At 34.2% G+C, this 23,234-nt stretch overlaps 1 protein-coding gene across 1 annotated transcript; it reads right to left on the minus strand.

Annotated features, from left to right (window-relative positions):
• Positions 1-1,603: 1,603 nt before the first annotated feature.
• Positions 1,604-22,303, minus strand: ALX1 (ALX homeobox 1). Its single transcript, XM_007165928.2, has 4 exons — positions 22,078-22,303; positions 18,926-19,233; positions 15,785-15,913; positions 1,604-1,924 (listed from the first exon to the last, which is right to left on the minus strand). Exons 1-4 carry the CDS (start codon positions 22,301-22,303, stop codon positions 1,604-1,606), a joined length of 984 nt encoding a protein of 327 aa, XP_007165990.1.
• Between the last annotated feature and the right edge of the window lie 931 nt (positions 22,304-23,234).

Here is a 23,234-nt window from a genome sequence, read left to right on the forward strand (position 1 = left end):
AAAAGCTCCTGCATGTAAGCATAATTCTCAGGGCCAAAGTTGAACAAGTTTGTCTTGGGAACCAAACGAAAAAGAGAGAACACAAAAGTAATAAAGAACAGAGTTATTATGAAGTCAAAGAATGTTTGTTTAGGACATCACTCATCTCCATCATCTGCTTGATTTAAAATTTTATTACAGAAGATGTCTAACTGCTGTAAATATTTTCCCACTAGAAACAGACACTTACTGGATTTAAGTACTTTTTCTGAAATTTAATTTTAAAAATTCATTTATTCTTGCCCTTCAGCCTTTAGGGCTTCCAAGCATATCCCTAAAGGTTGTAGGAACCACAAGGAAGATTCTAAGTGAGTACTAAGCGTAGATCGTGCTCTGATCCAAGCCATGGAAGCCATCTTCATTTCAATTAATTTACTTTGCCTTTATGAACTTAAGAGTCTTTCAAGGAGGTTGACATTTCACTCATCTGAAAAAGCCTGGAATGTGACAGGGGAAAGGGAGGAGAAGTAAATCAAAGGGGTTAGCAATTTTCCAGATGCAATGTATTTTTCTTCTCTTCTTTTCCACCAGAAATTTTAGAGAGCCTTCTGACATTTTAATTCCCTGTGCAAAACCACAGTAGCAAAAACTGCTTAGAGCTTCTATGTCAAAAAACAAACACACACACGTGCACTTGCACATACTCATGAAATAAATACAGATTCCAACTGCTGCTCCTTTAACTGAAAATATTTCTTTGAGTGTATTTATTAGATGTTTGTGTGTACAGTTTAATTGACAATTTTAGTTTAAAAGCAACAGCGGGTTTTGTAACTTTCATTTTCTCTTGTGTGTGATAATTAATTGCTGAGTCCATGCTGGCTTTTTCATTAAAAAGATGGCACTTATACAAACTGTTCTTGTGACTGTATTTTAAATCACACCAGGATATTTCAGTTATCACCTTTAGCCACATGGTTTCAGGAAACGATGCCCGAATATTTCATGCAAATGCTGGTCATTTCCGAAGAGTCCTTTTTTCACGGAGTGGAAATTCACCAAAACATGTAGAGGTAAAAAAATCTTCAAGGCCTGTAGATAAATTCCCAGCAACAGAGGATATGCCCATTGTGTCTTGGAGCCGGAGAGGGAGAAATGGCCGTTAACTCCCCCAAACACCCTGCTTCAATATTTACCTGACAGCTTTGGTATCTTGACATTTTCCCCAGTGCATTTCCTCCTTTTTCAGGTATTATTTTACAAGGGATTTCTTGTTATACAGAACTAACATAAATCAATCTATAACAGAGGAATTTGTTTAATACATTTATTCTTTTCAGAAGCTGCATGATCATATTTCATTGACTCGTACAATAGAAAAAAAATCTTACTACTAAAACAGAGTTTGTGGAGACGGATGCATGGTAAACCTATTTAGTCTTTTCAGAGGTTCATTCTTAGATTTTAATGTTAAATAATAACAACTATTCATTTAAGCTGGTCTCACTGTATATCTTGACCTTTAGCAATTCCACACACAGCAGCTTATTGTGGTATCCTTTAAATATGAGAAATAAGAATGTTTTACTTTGCCATTAAGAGAAAAAGAAAAGAGTACTGTATGTTACATGGCCCATGAAATATTGGCAGTGTGCTCCTTGGCTTTCATTCGAAGAACTGCGATACTGGAGGACCTCCTTTCAAACTCTGGCTTTGTTTCAAATGCATGTCCATTGGTAGCCCCGGTAAGAAGAGAGTCAGTGAAAAAATTGTTGAGGGGCACGTGGCTGAACTGGTTCTGGTGGTTTGAAAACCCTGTGTAACTGGAATCTGTCCGAGGCGAGTGAGAGTAAGGTGTCATACAGGAGGAAGTGTCACGTGGTAACATGCATGAAGTGACCACAGAACCACCACTCGCATTTCCTGCCCACAAATTGTTCTGAATCTGGAATATATAAAACAACAAATATTACATTTACGCGTTCTCACTTTTGTTCCCTTACTTTTGTGAAACTGTATTGACGAAGTTTTGTTAGCTGTTGATTGTTTGCTCCTATTGGGTGGTCTGTAATTTCATTCTGAGTACATCAAGCAATTACTGAAAAATAATTATTTGAAAGATTCTTCTAGTTTGTTATACTGGAATGGATCACCAAAACCCACATATTTGACCACATAAAATACTCTCAAAACATGTCAATCTCTTGAGTATTCTTTTTATAGTCATGATTTTTAAAATGAAATCTGGAAGATTTAGTCATGATTCCTGACCAATTCATGTGCTTAGAAAAGTGGTTAAAAATATGGTTTTAAGTTTAAATATAGTTTTCATGTTTCTAAACAAAATTACACAATTGCATTTGTTTTTTTAAATTCCACATCTGGACTCTTGGTGTGGTAGTTTGTGCCGGAAAACAATGCTGATACGAGGCTGTTTGTTCTTTAGAGATACTTTTGATCAAACTCATTTTGGAAAATGTTCACTGTTTCATTGTTTTTCATTTCCTATAGTCTTGAATACATAGCTCTGTGAAAAGGACAATTATACACATATTTTAAACATTTTATTCTATGATTTATATATGATATAGTGAGGTTGCAGCAGAAGTATGACATGTAGAACAGATTTAGAATTCTAAAACTTGACTATTACCCAATAATGAAAGCACAGTTGAGAAAAATATGCAAGTATTAGCAAAAATATCATATGAATATAAATAAAGTACTAGATAACATCTTATATAAGATTGAAAACTGGGTTATCATTTGTGCCCAAGAAATTCACATCTCATCTTATTAAATCTCTACAGGAAACATTTCAGTGCAATATTATCAGCAAATACAAATTTCTCTAAAGTTACTAGCATGTAAAAGAAACATTAAGTAGAATTTGTATACTATGAATTTTAAATAGGAGGTATCTTAGACTAGCTATTTAAACAAGGGCAAAAAAAAAGTGATCACATGCATGACTGAGAAGCACAGAGAAAATCCTGATAAACGGCAGGAGCTGGGAAAAAAGAAGGAAAATGTTGCTTGGTATAGCATGGCAGAGAGATGCAGCCTTAGAAAATGAAATTTAAAAATTATATGCCTTTTACAGTATTATTACAATAGATTTAGACTAGAACACAACAACAGTATATATGTTTATCCCATCTGACTTTCTTTTCTTTTTTAAAATCATAATTAGAATGCAATCATCAATTATTTCAACACATATACAAGAACTGTTTTCTCATATTTATTTTTACATAGAAATTTCAGTCTGCTACATATAGCCTCTGGTATAGTCTTACAACACCCAAGCTGAAGCCATACTTTTAAAGACAACTTATTTTCAATTAATAGCCAAAAATATGTTGATGAATCTTCTAGATTACACTGTAGAGATGTTACTCTGTCACTTAGAAAGGACCACAACCAGTTTTAAACTGAACAACAAATATTATCCCTTAAGTGGTGCTTCAGTGGTTGGCAAGATGCTCATTTTAGTATTGTTTTTAAAATAGTTCTTTATATAAATATTTTCTAAGCTGCTTTAAATATGTCAAATCTGTGAGAAATCTCTATAGACATCTATCTAGCTATCTAGCTAGCTGTCCATCACGATTTGCATACATTATCAATCCTTAAATCGTCATGGGCTATGCTGTTTTAATTTTGGTTCATTCTAGTATATGTATCCCACTTCAGCCAAAATATGATGATTGGTGCCAGTGACTGCTGAGTTATGTATCTCAAACCAACAGGAGGGGCTGTTAATGTCATTAGTCTGTCAAACTAGCTCTTCTAACTTGATCTGGGTGATTTTCCTCTGACATTCAATCGAACATTGTGCTACACTGCAAAAACCACAGTCATATGTCTGACAAAAGGGCTTTCAGGAAATGAAAGTGAACTTGTTTGCTTACTTTTGAAAAAATAAATGCAAGGCAAGATAGTGGTGGAGAAAGATTATTTATATTTTATGTTTGTTAAAGGATCCCTCAACTTATACACAGTGTTGCTAGAATTTATTATTAAAATCATCTACTTGTATTCCAAATGCATAGAAATATATTTAACAACTCAGTCAAAAAGAAAAAATAAGGAGAGTAAAAGCAAGGAAGGAAATCTATGAATTTAAATTTAAAATATTTTTCCCCTGAAAGAATTAACAGTAATCTATGTATAAAATGAAAAGAAATTCTCCACTTTCCATGACATGAGCAAATATTGTTATTTTGATCAAAACTTCTTACCTGAACATGATCAAGCAAGTTAAATGCATTACTTTTCATGAAATACAACATATAGAAATGTCTTCTGAACAGACAGATTAATAGAGCAATTTACAAACAGCAATACTTTAGTTGGACTTGAGGGGATACCCAAATATTCTCATGGGTAGTGATGCTGTCACATGTTTTTACTGCTATGCCCTGTTTCCATGATCTCTATCACCCCTCTCTTCCCAGCCTTTCTTTGATTTTCAAATTTCTGGCATGTTTTCATTAGACTTTGGGGATCTAGTTGGTTTCTATATTAAAGTTAGATGCAAATCATAAAAAATAATATCCCCAGTGAACTGAGGTTTTGCTTCCTCTGAAGCATTCCCTCTGGATGTTTAAAACGTTTGATGATGACGATCAAGATCACGCTCATGATAGCTAACAGTTATCAATTAATTACCATGTGTCAAGCATTATGTTAAAAGCATGATGAAGACTTCTAATCATTTTGACATCGGAAAAGGTATGTGCTTTTACTATCCCCATTTCGTAAAAGGTAAAACTATAGAACAAAGAGTTTAAGAATCTCACCCAAGATGGCATAACTCCAATGGTAGAGGTCAAATCTGAACCCAAGAAATCTTAATAAATGCTACAATGACATAAAAACTAGTCTTATGAGTTGAAATTGTTATTTACTTATTAATAACCCTAAGTTTTTGGTTGTTCATAGACTCCACTTTCTGAAAGAAAATTCCCAATGATCACTCACAACTGTTTTCTCATCCCCAGGCCTGACACAGTATATGAAAAACCCTTTATACACATTTATTAAACAATGGAAAAATCTCTAAGAATATGAAATTTGGACTGATCCATCTTGCAGATGTAATCAAAGCTTTATGGACAATTTATGCTAATATATCTAAAATTTTTTTCATGATTTGAATGCTAGAATCACCATACTACACAATCTTAACAGAAATCATGAAAATTACAAAGCTGGACCCTGTTGACTATATTTCCCTAGGCAGTTTTTTGGGTTGTTTTTTTTTTCTGTTAAACACTTATTATCCACCACAGATGCATCTTCCTGGAGATTCTGATTCATTAAGCAGGGGGTGTGGCTGAGGGGATTTGTACTAAAATAATGGCAATGATAATACACACAAGCAATTCTTAAAATCACCTAGGATCAGGAAACGCTATTGAAGTCCAGCTTCTTTCCAAATGCAAAAAACCCTTGTACATTTTCAATTATGTTCAATTCCTGTGATAAGAAGCTCACCCTGTTTAAAAAAACATTCCATTCCCTTTTGGAGAGCTCTGTAAAAAAGTGAGTGTTATCTTTCTCTATCTATCTCTTCTACGTCTGTCCCTTAAAATGATACAGAATAAGTAGCATCCTTCTTACATGGGAAAACCTTCAAATATCATCAGGAGATTATTATACAATCACAAGTCTCCTTCCTCTAAGGATTCCTCATATGACATGATTTCCAGATGGTATCATTCCAGTCACGATCCTCTGGATATGCTAGAGGTTGTCAACACCCTTCACCCTTATTAACATCCAGCACTGACAACAGAATATAATCTAGATGTTGTCTGATCACCGTAGGGATAACCCAGCAGGTATCATCTTTGTTCTAGATCATCTACTTCTGTTAATATTTGAAGGCGATATTTGATTAAACAACAAAGTCGTTTGAGCTTGTGGTTTAATAAATCTACTGCTGTCCAAGTGGGCTCATTCTGTGTCTCCTCCATCCCTCCACCAATCCTATTCTTGTAAGTGATCATTTTAAAACGATGTACTAGAATCGACACATATTGTCTAAAACTGCGTATATATTTGTCAACAGAGAAGTCATACAAAAATCTTACTCTCTGACTTATTAAAAATACTGTATTTGCTGTTAAATTTTGGAATGAAAGAATGCACTTTTTTCTAAATAAGATCACTACTTTTCTTTTTTTAGACTAGTTTTGGACTAGTTCACTGACACCAAATAATTTTTTTGTAGGTTTCTAACTGTATAATATTCAAGGGCTTTACAACCAGGAACAGCATTACTGAATAATGTCCACATCCTTTTTTCATGAGTGCTTAAAAAAAAAAGAAAAGAAAAACGAGAAAAAAAAAAAGACTGCTTGCCTTTACATTTTTTCTTCTTTGTTGTGTTTAAAAGGAGTGGATAATCTAAAAATATGCCATGTTTTAATGCGGTTCACAGCATTTTTTAAAGTTCTGATGGTATGTTCAAAGCACTGTCCAGGGAACTTAGCCAACAACCTCCCATTAGCATGAATGGAAGTTCAGCTGACTTAGAACTCTCCACTTTGAACGTTTGCCCCTTAATGTTTTTCTAATCAAGTAAAAACTTAATTATTCCGTAACTTTGAATTTTGGAGGAAAGTTGATTTTTTCGTCTCTCTCCAAACTGAAATCAAATTCATTTAACATTCACTTTCCTTTCAAGGAATTAAAAGCAATGGCTAGGAAGGAGAGGGGTGATATATAAGTATACACATATATATTAAGAGTTCTTCACTGTGGATCTATATATGTCATGAATGGAATAGGGTAAATCATGGATAGGAAATTATAAATCTCATCTACCTTCACCATGGAAACTTGATACAGACATATTCTTTATATAACCAAAACTGTAAAGAAAATTTTAGTATGCTAAATCTGGTGTATATTTCTAATATATTTGCTGATCTCACTGTAGTGGAGAATTTTTCATACTTTTAAAAAACCTTTTAATGTAAGTTTATTACTTTCCCTTAGTTGTAAAGTAGCATGATGTGTAAAAAAAAGCAAATAGTTTCCTGATTTATATACTCTATATCCTACTGTTAGTGGTATTTATTGAGATACTAGCCAATGGAATTTAATCTGGATTTAATAGAATACTGAAAAATGTGAGAATAGATGAGTAATAACTGTTCCTTAATTTTAGAGCATCTCCAAAACCAACTAAATATTTTTCTACTAAAATAAGTTTATTTAACTTTACTCCTCTACATATACACTGCTTCTACCAGCCACCAATATCTACATGTACACACATACATAGACACACATACACACCATGATACACATATTATCCTATCCTCACACTACCCTCACATCACAGCCCCAACACTTCCCTGTGGGAGTTAAAAGGTTGCTTTAAAAAGACAGAGATCAGGGATTCACAAAGAGGTATTTGTGATGATGTTATAGCAATAGCTTCTTTGCATTAAAATCTGAAAGTGGACTTTGGTTTTTCCTGTTTGACAGAATGTTTACATTTATTGACTACTCTGAATATTATTCAATACTTACTATATAGATTTATTACATTATCACTATATAATTTAATTTACCTGATTTTTTATATGGTCTCTTTTAAAAATGAAAACATCACTGTTTACAAAAGCAGTTCAATTTTTTAAGAGACCATTACATTCTTTATTAGCATATCTGTTCCTTTAAAATTTAGAGGGATAAAATATTAATAAGAATCATATGCTTAGTAACTTGCAGATATTTTTAGCTGTTGTCTAAACTTAGGGTCCCATTAACTTTTCTAGTAACTACATCAGTAAGCTGCTGGCAGGGAGAAGGGGTATAAGTGTTTTTCTAAATAGTGAATTTGCTACCAGTGAATAACACACACTGAGACCTTGTGCATCTGGAAAAAAAAAGAATCCCAACTTGAATTAATTACGCAGTGAAAAGATCAATCTGAGCAAGTTTAGGTACTACCTGAGATAGAAATGAGGGTATGTTTTCATCAGTGCCCTCTTATTAGGTGGAATTGTAACGAAAAAAATTTAAGATAATATATAAATACTAAGATTTGGGGCGAATCAATTTACATTTCAAAAATTCCCAAAATATATGTTTTCAACACATAGTACTATTAAGTTGAAGGGATTAGAAATTATTTATTCATCAGAAAAGGATCACATGTTAAGTACTCATTGCTACCTTGAGTTCTTAAATTAAATTTCATCTTAGAAATGTATACAGGAATTTGAAACAAGAAAGAGTGCCTTTTCTGTTAAAAAAAAAATCACTATTAGATGTAATAGTCATATGAGATTAATGAACTAATGAGAAGAAAACTGCTATACAGAAAAAATAAAAGTATATATCTCATTAGTGCAAAAATTAAAAGCACTAAGTCTCATAAGACATGTTAATGTCTGAAAATTTTAAGAATGATACCATATAAAGGTGTTTAAATTTTGTATTATTCAAATAATATTTGAAATATGCTCCAAGTCAAAGACAGAGGAAGCATTAAGAACATTTCTCATTTCCTTTAGTGTTGAATGTGTTCTCAAATTTTGTATTAATTGTGATCATTTTTTTAAAAAGATTCATAGGAAATCTCACCCTACATGCCTTAAAATGAAACCTTTCAAATCAACTCACTTAAGGAGAGAATAAAATCATAGCACTTAGCATTTGCTATTTTTTTAATAATTGTCCAGCAACAAGTATCATATGAAGTATTTTCCAATTATTTGTCACCTTCTTTTTCATGTATTTTAATACATGCATGGTAACTATTGCTGATTCATTTTTAATGACAATTCATCTATTTAAAAAATTTACAATTATAAGAAACAAAAATTATAATATAAATTAAGTTTTCTTTGTGAATTATTAACTTAACATGTAAATCAAATATGCAAACACTTGAAGTATTTACACAGTATATTTTTAATCTTAGAGAGTCCCACATGGTATCATGTACGAGCTTTGAATTTATTCTTAAAATCCCGAGTAAAGTTATCAATTATATTCATCTTGTATTTGTGTTAACTATAATTTGAATTTTCTTTTTGTGATTTTTTAATTCAACTGTGCGTTTGCACAAACATTTTTTTTCTATTTAATGCTCCATAATTTAGAATAAAAAAGAAAACCCATAGACACACGTGGCTTAATAAATATGGCAGACATAAAATTCTGGATTAAAATATATCCTGAGGTTCACACTAACAACAATGGTTTGAACTGTAGGTTTTACTCCACAAGTCTGTTCTCATAGACTTCTCAGACTTTGATGCTTAATTTCCCCCCTGGTTCTTCTCTATTCTCCTATAAGGTAGTTTTTATATGTATGAGGAACATTGGCACTTCTCAATAACTTATTTTCATATTTATTACTTATTTTGGTAACCTACTCAATTTATTGATTTACTCTTTCCTCTTAAAATATAAAATATGTATGACCAATTCCGTTAAATACAATGCTTTAACAGTGGTCACTTATTAAAAGCAAAAAAAAAAAAAAAAAAACCCAGCTAAGTTATTACGACTATGTAAAGTCTTTAAATCACATTAAATTTGAATATTACATTAAAAAAAATAAATCTATTTTCATAGTCAACAACATGAATGCACTTTACTTCTTTTGGAGGATATTCTTTACCTCTTTAAAGTATCTGTACTTTCAACAAAATAAAAGAATTATTCACTGTCTGTGTCTAGCTGCACCTTTACCTGATACTAACAAAATCTACCTCCTACTACACATAACTTAGTTTTAACATACACATATATGTGAAATAGTCTTTATATGTGTTTATATAAAATATATATGCATATATTTAATTAAATTAGCAACTTTATCCATTGTAAAAATTATATTAATTTGAAAAAATTATGTCCTTCTATAATATTAAATATTTGTGCTTACAATCAGTGAGAAATTGTACAATATCACTATGACCTGCTGACCTGATGCTGTTATTTGTCCCTCCATTCATCATGAGGGAAGTTTAATTGTATCACAATATATGACCATCTTATTGGTTGTTTGACAGATATGAGACTATTCATTACATGATGCATCAAGTATAGCTATATTATTAACATTTTTTAAAGATCTTGGGATCTTTGTTTACTTCAAATATCTGGGGAAAAAATAGAAATAATAGTGATAAAAATGTGATACTTTTTCTAAAGGTAAAAACTGCTCCAGAAAAAAAAAAAAAAAAAAAAAAAAACCTGCTCCAGATACCTTTAAATCACTAAACCACGGTGGTAAAGGAAACAAGTTTCATATTCCTTATTTAGCTTAAGCAAAGGTAAACTTTAAGATTAGGACAGATACTTGTGAGAGAAGAAAGTAGGGTGAACAATATCTTCAAATCACTATTTTACAGAAACTTTAACATTTCCTTTTAAAAGTTGTATAATAACAATGTTTGAAATAGATTTGTTAAACTAGAAATATTATACAACTTTCATCTGCTTTTTAAAATTACTCCAGTTACTACAAATTATCTATAACTTGAATCCAACTCTTGGCATGTTCAAACTCCAAATGGCATATACTTATAAAGTCATCAATTAAACAACAGAAAGCAAAAATACTGCATGGGTCCTTTAGTGCATTTGGAATATATAGATTTAATTATGATTCTCAATATATACTAAGTAAAACCTCATTGAAAATTTTGGTGGGAAAAACCTTCAACCCTTTTTTCAAAATTTTTGATGAAAATATTTTCTTCATGAGAAAATAATTTTGGTGGATTAAGAATATACTCAAATTTTCCTAAAGCTACCATATTTGTTCATCCTAATTTAAAGAAGAAAGCATATTTAACTGAATTTGATCTTTCTCTAGATCCCAAAATAGTAAATATACTCACAGATTGGATGAGCTTAAATGCTACAACATAAGGGAAAATTCAAACCACTTAGCTACCTCTCTACTGCAGAAAAAAATTAATAATGACTAATGACTATCATAGAACCATGACTATTTATGGAGCACTCATTATGTACTAGGCAATATCCTAAGAACTCTGCAGAAACTATTTTGTTTAATCCTCACGAATAACATATGAACTTGTATCACCATTTTATAAATGAAGAGAAACATTCCTAGAGGTTAATTCATTTGCCAAAGGTCTAAAAATCTATAAAGTGGCAGAGCCAGGATTTGAATCCACAACTCCCTAATTGTGCAGCCCACAGTCATACATTAGTCCATGGCCCATCCCAAATCCCAGGATTTAGCTGCACAGACTGTTTAGAAGTCACTTTAATCCTCTCCATAACAGAAAAAGTATCATCATCATCATCATCATCACCATCATCATCATCACCATCTACACTACTAAGACCACCAACTCTAGCACTCAATTTTACAAATAAAGACTCTGAAGATCAAGGAAGTCCTGAGACTTACACAAAGTTACTCAGCTAGTAAATGATAAAGTTAATGTACTTTTAATCCAAACTAAACCTAATGGCATGAAATTAGCTCTTCTTTTAAGAATGAAGGTTGCTTTAATCTTCTAGAAAATGTTTATAACTTAACAGAAAATATTTTATTCACTAAAATTATTTTTAAAATGCTTTGGTTTTGATAAATTAGAAACAAGTTAGAATCTTATGTTGATAGATACGTGCTTGCTTCTTAAACTCAAGGACAAAATTATGTAGGTCTCTAATTGGTTTGGTTTGCTGGGTCTAGTTTGCATCAAGAAGTGTTTGCAGAATTTGTAATATCTAGTTTGTAATCTGTCCACAAAGCAGGAGATTTTGTCTGGATCATTTGTATAACCTCTGTGCCTAAAACAATACCTGGCATATTTGTTTGATAAAATGCAAATAACTCTGCAAGAAAAACAAATTAAGCTGAAAGGGGTCTACAAAATCTTTCTAGCCTATTCTTTTCAAAGAGGAAAAGTTAATTGCTTAAGACCACAGAGCTGGTTAATATCAGAGATTCAGAAACCATCTGTTTTATTAAAAGTAGACTAGCTTTTGTTTTATAATATAATCCTGAATACTGAAGTGAACCAGTACTTTTTTTCACATCTATTCAGTGTATACATAATTTGCTTAATACTGTGGTGATACAAACGTGAATAAGAACTGAATCATCTTTTAAATACTTTACATCCTAAATGTGTGGGAGACATTTTACACAATCCATCACAATGTCAATGAGAAAGTGATGTGCTGATTGAGGGAAAATTGAGAGGAGGCTTCATGAAAGAATATCTTAAACAGTCTAAGAAGTATCTATATTTTTAAAATGTTTTATTATTTTACAAATTTTAAAAATGAAAGCATTTTTCCTTACCAAAGTAATGTGATGTTTTAGGGTCAAAATTGTACTATTTCAACACTTAGTGTTGGATTAGGGAGAATCCAACATAATGTTGCATAAAAAGCCTGGGACTCCTGAACTCAAGAAACTTGGGCTCAAATTCAATGAGTTAATGGCTATAAGAAGGAAGCCTGGCTTAAAATAAGCCCTCAACTGGTAGTTACTATTTTTACTGTTACAGCTGTTGTTACTATAGTGTAATGAAGACCAGTGGAAACAAAGTATTTAGAACATTTTAGAAAATATTAATTACTATTCACAAATAAACATTATGTTATATACAGATACCTTTATGCTAGGTAAGATTATGATACACAGGCTTATTATTATGAGCAGGCTTAAGGAGATCATTTTGTAAACAATTTCTGGTTTTGATGTATTTCTGTGTATGCTTTTGTTTCCTTGCCAAATTGCTAATTCTTTATTTCTGTCCTGCCGCCAACATTTTCTAGTTCCAACATTTTGTAATTAATAATTTTTTTTCTGTAATTAGTAACAGTAACCAAATTCAGTGTCTTACTGCATTGAGTTGGTTAGGCTCTATTTCAGTTCCTATTTTTCCCATTATAAACTTCTATTTTTAAGCCACATGATAAAAAAAAAAAAAAGTTTCCTTAGGCTGAGTCTTGAGAGACATGATTTTTGCATAATTATTTTTTTTCAAACAAACTAAAAAATGTCAACCATATATTTTTAAGTCAAAATGGAATTTTCCCCTGACTTTATCCAATACCTACAGTGGGGAGTGGGAGATGCTTGATTTCAGAATTTTTGGTAACCAAACATTAAATGACTTACCAATACAGAAAAGTGGTGTGGACTCACCAGTATTGATTTTTATCATTGTTAATGAATTGCACTGTCAAAATAAGTTCAACATATGATCTCTGCATTCCCATACTTAAATTATGAGGTGGTGTAACCAATGTATATAAGTAATGGAGAAGCCACAAGAAGAATTAGTGCAAAATTCTGTTATCTGTGAGGGGAATTTTTTAAAATTTATCCTTTGTTGGCGTGAAAAAGACTATCAAATGTATAATTTGATTTTACCATTTCCTTTCCTGCCTGAGCTACTAGGTGACCTCATTCTGCTAATCGTTAATGTCACAAGCTATGAGGCACAATAACATAGTAGCAAGATAATTTTAGGAAAAAAGCGTGACTAGTTATATTGTTATATTAAGCTTTTATATAGAGCTTGATTGGTCCAGGCACTATTCTACACATTTTATGGTATACTAAGAAGAAAGGGGGCTTAGAGATAAGGCAACCGAAAGCAAGGAGCAGAAAAGTGGCAAATAGAAATGGTAGCAAGGAAAGGAATGAATATTGAAATAATAAGGTGAAAAAAAGATACATCACAGTCAAGTGTTGTGGGACATATCAGTAAGACTGTTTAAAGTCCATTTGAAAAGAGTTCATAATTTGTGACTTTATTATTTCTAAAGTCACCAACAGTCAAGTAGTTCAAAATTATATGCACTATATGCCATCTCCGTTATTTTTTTAATTGTGATTTCACTGGTTGTGAGAACATCCTCTGCTCCCCTGAACTAAACTGCAATTTGAATAATGCAACTTAAGCCTTATGCTCCTTTGGTATTAGTTAATCATTCAATCATTCAAACATATTCACTGGGAGAGACAGTCTATTGTGGGAGTTAGGATCTTGCCCTTGAGAGCTAGATTGGCTCTGCTCAAATCTGGGTTCACTACCACTAATGAAAGTGAGTAAATACCTCACCTCTCTGTGCCTCAGTTTCCTCATAAGAAAAATGGGAATAATCAATAATACTTACTGCATAAGGTTGTTGTAAGGATTAAATGAGTTAACATATGTAGCCTAGTTAGAACAGTGCCTGACAGTAAGGGCTATAGTCGTGTTAACAGCTAGGAAAATAGCAGTGCCTGATCTCATGGCGCTTACAGCCTAGAGGACAAACATCCTCACAGCACTCTGTTTAGAACTCAACTAGGACACTCAAAATATTTGGTGAATAAAATTTCATTAGCCCTGTGATGTTAAGTAACCAGGAGTATATACATGCTTTTAAAATAGGAGAAAATATAAAGGAGCTACTTTCAGATAAAATTTTTAAAGTGAAAGAAACAAGATTCTTCTTAAGGTAGGTATGGGCATTTATTCAAAAGGTACCCATAATGTTGGTCTTCTAGCAAACTGCAGTGGCAAGGCTTAGCTGTAACAGTCTTTTATAGACTACCCTGTAAGGAACCACTTGTGTGATCACAGACCTTTTTTTTTTTTTTTACCTCATCTGGGTCTGGTTTCCTGACTTCTAAAATGAAGGAATTGAACTAGGTGATCTCTAAGGCTCTTGTTTGCATATAATGTTACATTAATAAATTTGGTGGATTTATCTGGAGGAATGAAGGTCTCAAAATAGGTTTTTAAAAAATCATGAAATGCCCAAGAACACAAAGATAGCATGAAATTAAAGGACTGAATTCATGCTCACAGGGTATGAATTTACAGTTAAAGAAAACAAATACCCTTAAGTTTGGGGCTGAGATGATCTGTTTACTGGACTATCAAGGTATTCTACCAGCATATATGTTACATATTTGTTTTCAAAGTAGTCTCTTACAATGTACATCATTAAACAATAAGGAATGAAATAACAGATGGTTTAAAAGTTCCTTATAATACACACATCCTTTATCATGTATCAAATACAATTTTGAATATTATAATTCAGTACTAGGAAAAAGTAATACCCAATTAGAAAGACAAAATTTATTTACGTGAATTACAAAGTATGAAAAAAACCCCTCTCTAAATTAAAAGGAAAAATTAGAGGAAAATGAATTTCTAAATATTCTTTGAAATGAGATGAGAGCTCCCATTATAAAAGAAGTCTTTCCTAACATGATACATTGGAAAAATTATGTCCAGTACTAATTCTATATATGTTTTATGTCACAAAGGGCTAAATGTTTCCTTGAAACAATGAGCAAACTCAAAGCTGAAAAGACAACATAGTTTTAAGTGGAACTTAAAACTGAAAAAAGGATGGTTTTCAGTGAAACTGAAGGTGTCACAGGTCACATGTGACACCAGGTTATGGTATGGTTCATGAAACAACAGCCACAGAGATAGCATGCCAAGCAATGCTTTATGTATTTTAAAAGTTAACAAAGGGAGTGAGTAATTAAAAGACATACTACTGAATGATGCTTCTTAAGTTGTTTCAATGTATACCAAAGAAGAGACCCTGAAATATTTTTACATGAATGGCTCTAGAAAAATAAATTAAAATAAATAAATAAATATTTTAGTAAAATAAAAATCTAACAAACATGGAAAAATTCTTTTGGAGATTAAAATTTTCATTCTTGGCTATTAGATATAATAAAGCTTATACTAGCCCTTTTAAGAATATACAAACCACACCTATGCCTCTCAGTGTTCTGTGCAGTTTACCATACCTGTGGATAGCTGTCAGTCCTTGGCAAAACTGATATGTCATAGGTGGCAGCAAAATGGCTTTTAGCTTGCTGGATTTGGCCATAACGTTCTCTTTTTCTCCACTTGGCCCTTCGATTTTGAAACCAAACCTAATTTTTTTAAAAAGTAGAATTTTAGGTAAGGAATAGTTGATAATGCAAATATGATGTTCAAAGACTTCAAATTAGAAAGGTAAACCAGGTCAACATAATTACTAAAAAGGGAATTTTTTTATATTAGAAAAGGATCCACAAACTTTACTTTCTATTTTACCCTGACAAGTGCCATGTCCATGAGGCAATATAATTTAATACAAAGAGACAAGACATTTTCAAAAATTTATTTAATATGTCTGAGCCTCTGTTTTTTCATTTACAGAAAATAAAAAAGAATTAGATTATATGACCGTGAAGATTCCTTATATCTCCAAATTATCACAGATAATAATCCCTCTCTCAGAGAATGCTGCAAGCCTGGAAGACATTCATAACTTTTTAGTTTGGGGCTATGTATATAACATTAACCCAGCCAATCTATAACCAAATTAATATCTGGGTCTGTCAAAACAATTGGCTCTTCTGGGTTGTACCCAGACTTAGAAAAACTTAGAAAAATGTAAACATAAAGATTATATCTAAAACATATGGCATCAGCAGAAATATCATGATTATTTAGAAACAAAAACCATTAGGATTATATATTATATTGATTATGATAAAGACTTAGGGTAAAATGGTATCATCTGAAGCTGAACTATGGTTTTAAAATATACAAATTGTTTATTATGTAAATGACACCACTTATTTATTTTCTCTTATAGAAAATGCTCATAAAATCTTCAAAATCATTTATCCAATTTAAAAGACTTACGGGTAATATAAATTAAAAAAGAAACAGGGCAGATATAATCAAGTGTCAAGAAAGCCTGTGAGTTAGTACGGCCTCTACAGGGTCACTAAACCGCCTTCCAAATCTCTCTAATTAATTGCATAGATGAAATATCCATTATAACACCTATCTTCCTCAGAGGGTTAAATATTAACTAATTCACACTTGTAGCTTTGCAGAATCATCATTTTAATATTTTAAGGTATTAAAGCTCTCTTTAATACAGTTCTCTATATAGAAAATTATATTCAATATGTATAATTTGATATTCAATATGTAAAATTTACATAAGCAGCTTTCAGGAAGCTCTTTAGTCTTTACAGAACTATATTCAGAATATAAAATATTTAGGAAAGAAGCTGGAAATGAAGTATGAAAATGCAAATTGTAAAAAGCCTTTCATTAGAATTTATTTGAAATTTTTACTCTTTTTCATATTCAATTCTAACCTTTCATATCTTTACCTTCACACTTATGGAGACATACTAATACTCAGTTTGGTGCGTAAGCATGTATTGCAAATTTAAGATGGCACTTTGAAGAGTTTTCAGCAATTAAAAGAAGACAAAGACAGCTACCTGTTCAGATGGTTTCTTAGAACACTGCTGGGAAGTGTGTATTATCCACTATATTCAGGGCTTAAGACAACATCAACAACAAAACAAAACAGAACACACTTTCTTGCTCTCTCCGCAGCAGGAGCATACTGAGGGAATTTAGTAATGAGGGCTTTTTTACTGAGAAAAAGACTTGACAATCTCCTTAAAATGGGTGCCAATTACCACTCTGATGTGAAAAGCAGAAGAGAGAACCATCTGAGTAAATTAGGTTCAGGCTGGCTCTCTGTGCATGTTCTTAGACAAAAATTAATCAGAACTTGGTGAAATGATAAGGGGAAAACATGCTTTGTGCACAGCTGATCACTGTGTGTGTGTAAATACATTTTTCTATGGTTACAAGTATAACTAATTTACATATATGAACACAAGACCAAGAAACACACATGTGGGGGGTTTGTGTTAACACTTGACAGTTCTAAAATTCTTCCTTAGTGTTGACTTTCTATACATTTACTTCCTGAACTAAGATAAAGTAACCATTTGTCTCCACAAACTAAAGCAAAAATCTGCTGCTTGGTATTCCTGCACCACCAGATGCTGTCTTTACTGATGTATAAGGGCCTTACAATGGCTCAATCTTCAGAAGGAATACTATTACTCCACTCAGAATAAAATTTTTATTTATTTCTCTATTCTAGTAGTTTATGGGAATTGCAAAATTCAAATTATTTTATTTGGAGTAGTAAAAACACACACAAAGAAAAAGGTTATTCTTCTGAATTATTGTTACTTAGGGACTAATATAGTTTAGAATATCAAGGCTAGTAAAAATAAAATACACTTAGGAGGTAGAATTTTACCCAATATTTAAAAATTTTTTTTCAAATTATTAAGAAATTTAGTATATTGAATCATCCAATTTGATAATTTGAATACAACATATAGATATAATTTAACTGAATTTATATATTTAAAAATTACTTTAAGATTATTATTCCTATTGCCTCTGCAAAAATCATATAAGTTATCTAGATTTGAAAAATTATAACGGAATGGCATGTACTGGCAATTCCTGGGGCTAGAAAACTGTAGATGAGCTATATGATCTTTCTTTAATTATGTATAGTGAAAATAGTTTATGGTATACATAACAACTGGGAGTTTGTGAGATTGTTTCATTTTTCCTTGTTTTATTATAACCCCAACCTCAGTAAAATTATAGACTTATGGACCACTATACAAATAAGTTACCAATATAGGGTATATAACCCAAAAAGAACTTCAACGGCTGATAAAATAGAAAAATAAAATACATGGATTACTAGATTGGATAGCTATGACTGGTTTTTTGTCCTTTAAAAATCACTTTTTGAAATCAGAGATTTGTTATCATATTCTGTTCTTTTAAAATAATCATTAGTTTTTATGCCTATGTAATAATTCAAGTGTTCTTTTCTTTTATACTTGTGTGTGAGTTGTCAAATCCTTTGCAAGTAGAAAGTAACTTTAGTAGACTTACATGCTACACTTACATACTACACTGTTCTGTATCTTCAGTAGGAGAATCAGTTTCTTCCTTTGTAGTAAAACACAACTATGGATCAAACACTATCCCCCCTCCAAGTACTCCACCCTCCAAACACACACACACCCAAGCCTTCATCTGGCTCCTACCTGGACCCTGGCCTCAGTCAGCTCAGTCCTCAGAGCAAGCTGTTCTCTGACGTATACATCCGGGTAATGGGTTTTCTGAAAGACCTTTTCCAGCTCCTCCAGCTGCAAGCTGGTAAAGGTGGTTCGGTGTCTCCGTTTCTTACTGCTGGATACGTTGCTGTCACATTTATCCCCAAGTTCATCCAGTTCTCCCTTCTCTGGCATCCCTTTCACGGGAGACATCCGGAGACTGTTACAGTTGTCCATAGCTCTATTTAGTTCGGTGTGAAGAGGCTGCTGTCCTTCTACTTTAGTGATCCCATAGTTCACTGTACCCAAAGGGGGAAAACAACAGTTCTCAGGATTGCAAAACATATGGATGAAGGACTTAAGTTGAAGTAATTTAGAGCATCAGGGAAGCGGTCCATTATGATTTATTGTGCCAGTATTAATTTGATCATCACATTATTAATTCACTTTGGGCAGGTTTAGAATCATCTAAAAATGTGTACATGGAACTCATATAATTTGTCAAAACACACAGTTCTATTTTCCAGGATTAACGTAATGTTTATGCACATAATTTATAATCAAATTAGTCAAATTAAAAGACGCCGTAATTTAAAAAAAATCTAAGTGAGCGTAATTTTTGAAAGGTGAGCCAAATTTAATATGTCTTATTTATTCACAGCAGACAAAAGTAAGCTACTTACATGGCTCAAAAAAGATATTTCAATTTTAAATACTATCTGTAAACCAAAATCCAAACTCTTTTCAAAAGTTATGTTTCTCCTCCACACAAAACCTATGGACTATAGATATAAGATGGTATTGTTTCCTACTATATTTCCAATATTTCAACTGTATATCATGTCTGCATTTAAATTTTTTATTTCAAAAAGCAACCTACTAAGTTAAAAAATGAATTTTCCATCAGTTTCTGTGTGTGTTTCCTACAGAAAGTAATAAGACTTAGGTAGACTTCTTTAGCTTAAAAACTCATTTGCAGTTCTTTCTAAATTTGTCAAATTTATGCCTAACTCATGAAACATGTTTTAAGACAGAAAGCTTTACTCTTCCCTCTAGTAAAGCACAGAAATTAAAACATCTATTAAAAGATTACAAAGGATGTCACCTGGCATTCTGTTTAGGGGTGCTTTAATTTTAGTGATTTCCTCCAGATTTGAGTGCATGCTTGCAGTATGATATAAAACGAAAATGCATCATATGATGTCACACACACACACAAATGTAACGGAGGCACATAATGCAACGGGAAGCATTTTTCTTAAGTCAGCCCTGCCACAACAATGATTCCAATGAATTGTTACACTTTTTTCGTTTCTGTCTATTTTAAAATTCTCTCATGATGTATTTTTACAACTGCTTTAATCATTAAACAAATGTACTGAACTCTAGTACCTAGGTAACTTAAATACGGAAGAGTATTTAGGCAAAAAAAGATGTGATGTAAAACTAAACAGAAAGAAGAGCCTGGACATGAACAAACAATACGGTTTTGTCTCCGCGGGCAGAGTTAAATGGGGAACTGCGGCAATTAGGGATGGGGGAGGGGAAGCAGGCGTGAGGGTAAGGGCATCTCAGGAGAAAGACAGGAACTTTCCTAAATTTAGCGGACTCCTTGTTGCCTACATTTATCTTACTTAATACTTTCCTATTAAAATCCATCCTAATAGTCTGATGTTCTTTAAAAACTTGATAAAGTATCAAAAATCACCTATTTCTCTTCTTATTTTTGGAATCCCGACAATTTAAATAAAAATTATGATTGAGTCGTATCCAGCTGTCAACAGAGGACATTTCAGAACCATTTTTTAAAAATCCTGTCCATAGAAATAACTTTATGTATATCTCTGTAAATTCCAAAATAAAAATATTGCAATGTGAAATACAGCCGGAAAGCCAAAACTTCAGTGTATTAAAATAAAAATTTTTTGCGTCTTCCTAAATAAATGACTGAGATTTAACTGATTTTCTCTATTGTTTGCGCCTTTATTTTTTATTTAACCTTGCAGGTCAAAAGTAACTTGCAACGTTGAACAAAATAAGTAAAATATACGAGGTCGTTTTTTAAGCTTATTGCGTACTAGGTATTTAGAAAAGGAGCTTCTATGAGCCGGTGCCTTGCCAGATTTTGAACTACCATTAGAATAGGGGGCGGCGGGCTTGCTGTAAATATTTCACACTTAATTCGTTTGTTATTTTAAAACAACCCGCTCCTTACAGCTTAACTGTGGAATATATACAATGATAAGAAAAAGTCCTCTTGGAATTGTAAACTTGCTTTAGCTGTCGCGATCTAAAAAAATAGGTTTGTATTGGGTTACAAGATAGAAAAGATAGATGGTTTGTTTTGATAACATTTTGACTTTGAGATACTTGGCCATCCAAAGTTAAAGATTTCATCCAGAAGCATTCCGAAAGTCTTCTTAGGTGACTTCTACGTGGAGTCAGAAAAATAGACAATGCAGAATTCGGGAGTGAGTGATTATATTGAAGATTCTTTGCCCGAAGCTATTTAAAGTGGTTTGGCGTTTAACAAAAATGTATGTTGTTGTATCGCAAACCCAAAGAAGTAGAAATTACAGATCCCCACAAACTAATCTAGTAACCCTCTAACTTCACAAAGAAAAATATCGTTGCGTCTTGAAAAGTAAAAAAACATTTTTCACCTAAGTTTTCTTATTCGTGACGGTAGTGACGTCCTCTAACGAGCTGTGATGGATTTCAGCTCCTCCTGCCTGGGCAGCGCGGCGGGCTCGCAGAGGAAGCGCGCTGTCTTGACTCAATTACGCTCTATTTAGCGCCCTATCAGTTTACGCCGGGGTCCTGACAGAGGGACTCCAGGACCCGTGGAGGACAGCGAAAGGAGAACCGCGCGGAGGCAACCGGGTGCGGGTTCCTTCCTCGGCTCCCCCCAAAGTCTGTAGCAGCCAAAACTCCGCTTCCTAAAATAAGCACCGTTCCACTGCCTTCCTCCGCCCTCCAGCTCTCTCGCTCCCCCTCCCTCCCTCCCTTCCTTCCTTCCTCCCTTCCTTCCTTCCTTTTTTCCTTCCTTCTTCCTTCCCTCCCTCCCTCCCTGCCCCGACCACTCCCCGCACTCCGGATTTGCGGGTGGGCTTCCGCGACTCCGGCTGCAGCAGGGGACTCACCGCTGCCGTCCTGACAGGGCGAGGTCCTCTCCAGGCGCACGTGATGCTCGGCGCGGGGCAGGGGCCCGAAGGCCTGCACGCATTTGCCCGCCGACGCTTTGCTGTAAAAGGACTCATTGTCCAGCGTCTCCATAACGTGCTCCAACGCGCCTCCTGCGCCCATGTAAAAGTTACTGTTTTTACTCGGTGGGCTCTTGAGGGCAAACTTCTCGCTCAGAAACTCCATAATCCTGGAAAGCTGTCTCGGAGCTACTGGAGCTCGGAGGCTGGAGCGCGCTGGGGGAGGGAGCGAGGGGGCGGGAGGAGGGAGGGCCAGAGAGGAGCGAAGGGGAAGCAGGCGCTGCGGCGCGGGGAGCTGCCCGGCTCCGAGCCCTTTAAGACGTCCCGGCTGGAAAGGGGGCACCCGAAGTTGCTTTTATATCTTGAAACTCAGCTGGGCTCCTCGGGCAACCTCCCAGTTCTAATGAATATGAAAATAGGCAGGCGACTAACTCCACCCCGGACTCCCCTCCGCCCCCACCCCACCCCCATCTTCCCCCACTTACCCGGGCAGGGCGCGTCCAGGCCTAGGTTAGACAGACAGCTCCATTTCAGACAAATGCCAGCAGGGATGAGGCCACGACACCCAGAAACATTGCCGCCGCGACAGTGGACTGGCATTTCGGAAGAGCTCGGTGAGATCGCAAAGCAGTTAACCCTCCACTCCCCGCTCTCCGCGCCCTCCCGGGCCGCCCGCCCGGCACCCGGTCCCCACCCCACCCCCACGCCGGCCACTCACTACCAGAAAGATTTAGAGGCGTCTTACCAACTTGAAAGGAAGTACTGCTCTAAAGGGCTTTTACTTCATCCGTAAACCGTTTCTGTGGAAGATCCACATTAATCCGAAGCCCAAGAAGCCGGGTACGTTGGCAGCTATGAACTGGGATGGCCGTGGTAGAGGGGCCGCTTCTCCTTGCAATCCCGAGGAGCTCGGCGTCCGGGGGCTCTCGGCGCTCACGAACTCGTGGCCTTTTCTTTCTTTCTGGAATGCGGTGGCGTGTGGATGTGGTGGCAGTGGGAGAGGAAAGCTGAGCAAGAGGCACTGAAAACGTTATACCGATACCAACCTGATTTCCCCACCCTTCTTCCACCCCTCCCCTTGGTCCACGATTTTATCA

Source organism: Balaenoptera acutorostrata, chromosome 11 (assembly GCF_949987535.1).
Source record: "Balaenoptera acutorostrata chromosome 11, mBalAcu1.1, whole genome shotgun sequence".
NCBI classification, from domain to species: domain Eukaryota; kingdom Metazoa; phylum Chordata; class Mammalia; order Artiodactyla; family Balaenopteridae; genus Balaenoptera; species Balaenoptera acutorostrata.

What these genes read in the sequence shown, in the direction of transcription:
- ALX1 (XM_007165928.2), bottom strand. Translation starts at nt 22,303, where the DNA reads ATGGAGTTTCTGAGCGAGAAGTTTGCCCTCAAGAGCCCACCGAGTAAA. An exon ending in TGACTGAGGCCAGGGTCCAG is followed by an intron (nt 15,914 to 18,925) that starts GTAGGAGCCAGA and finishes TAAAAAAATTAG; the next exon opens with GTTTGGTTTCAAAATCGAAG. An exon ending in GGACTGACAGCTATCCACAG is followed by an intron (nt 1,925 to 15,784) that starts GTATGGTAAACT and finishes TATATATTCCAG; the next exon opens with ATTCAGAACAATTTGTGGGC.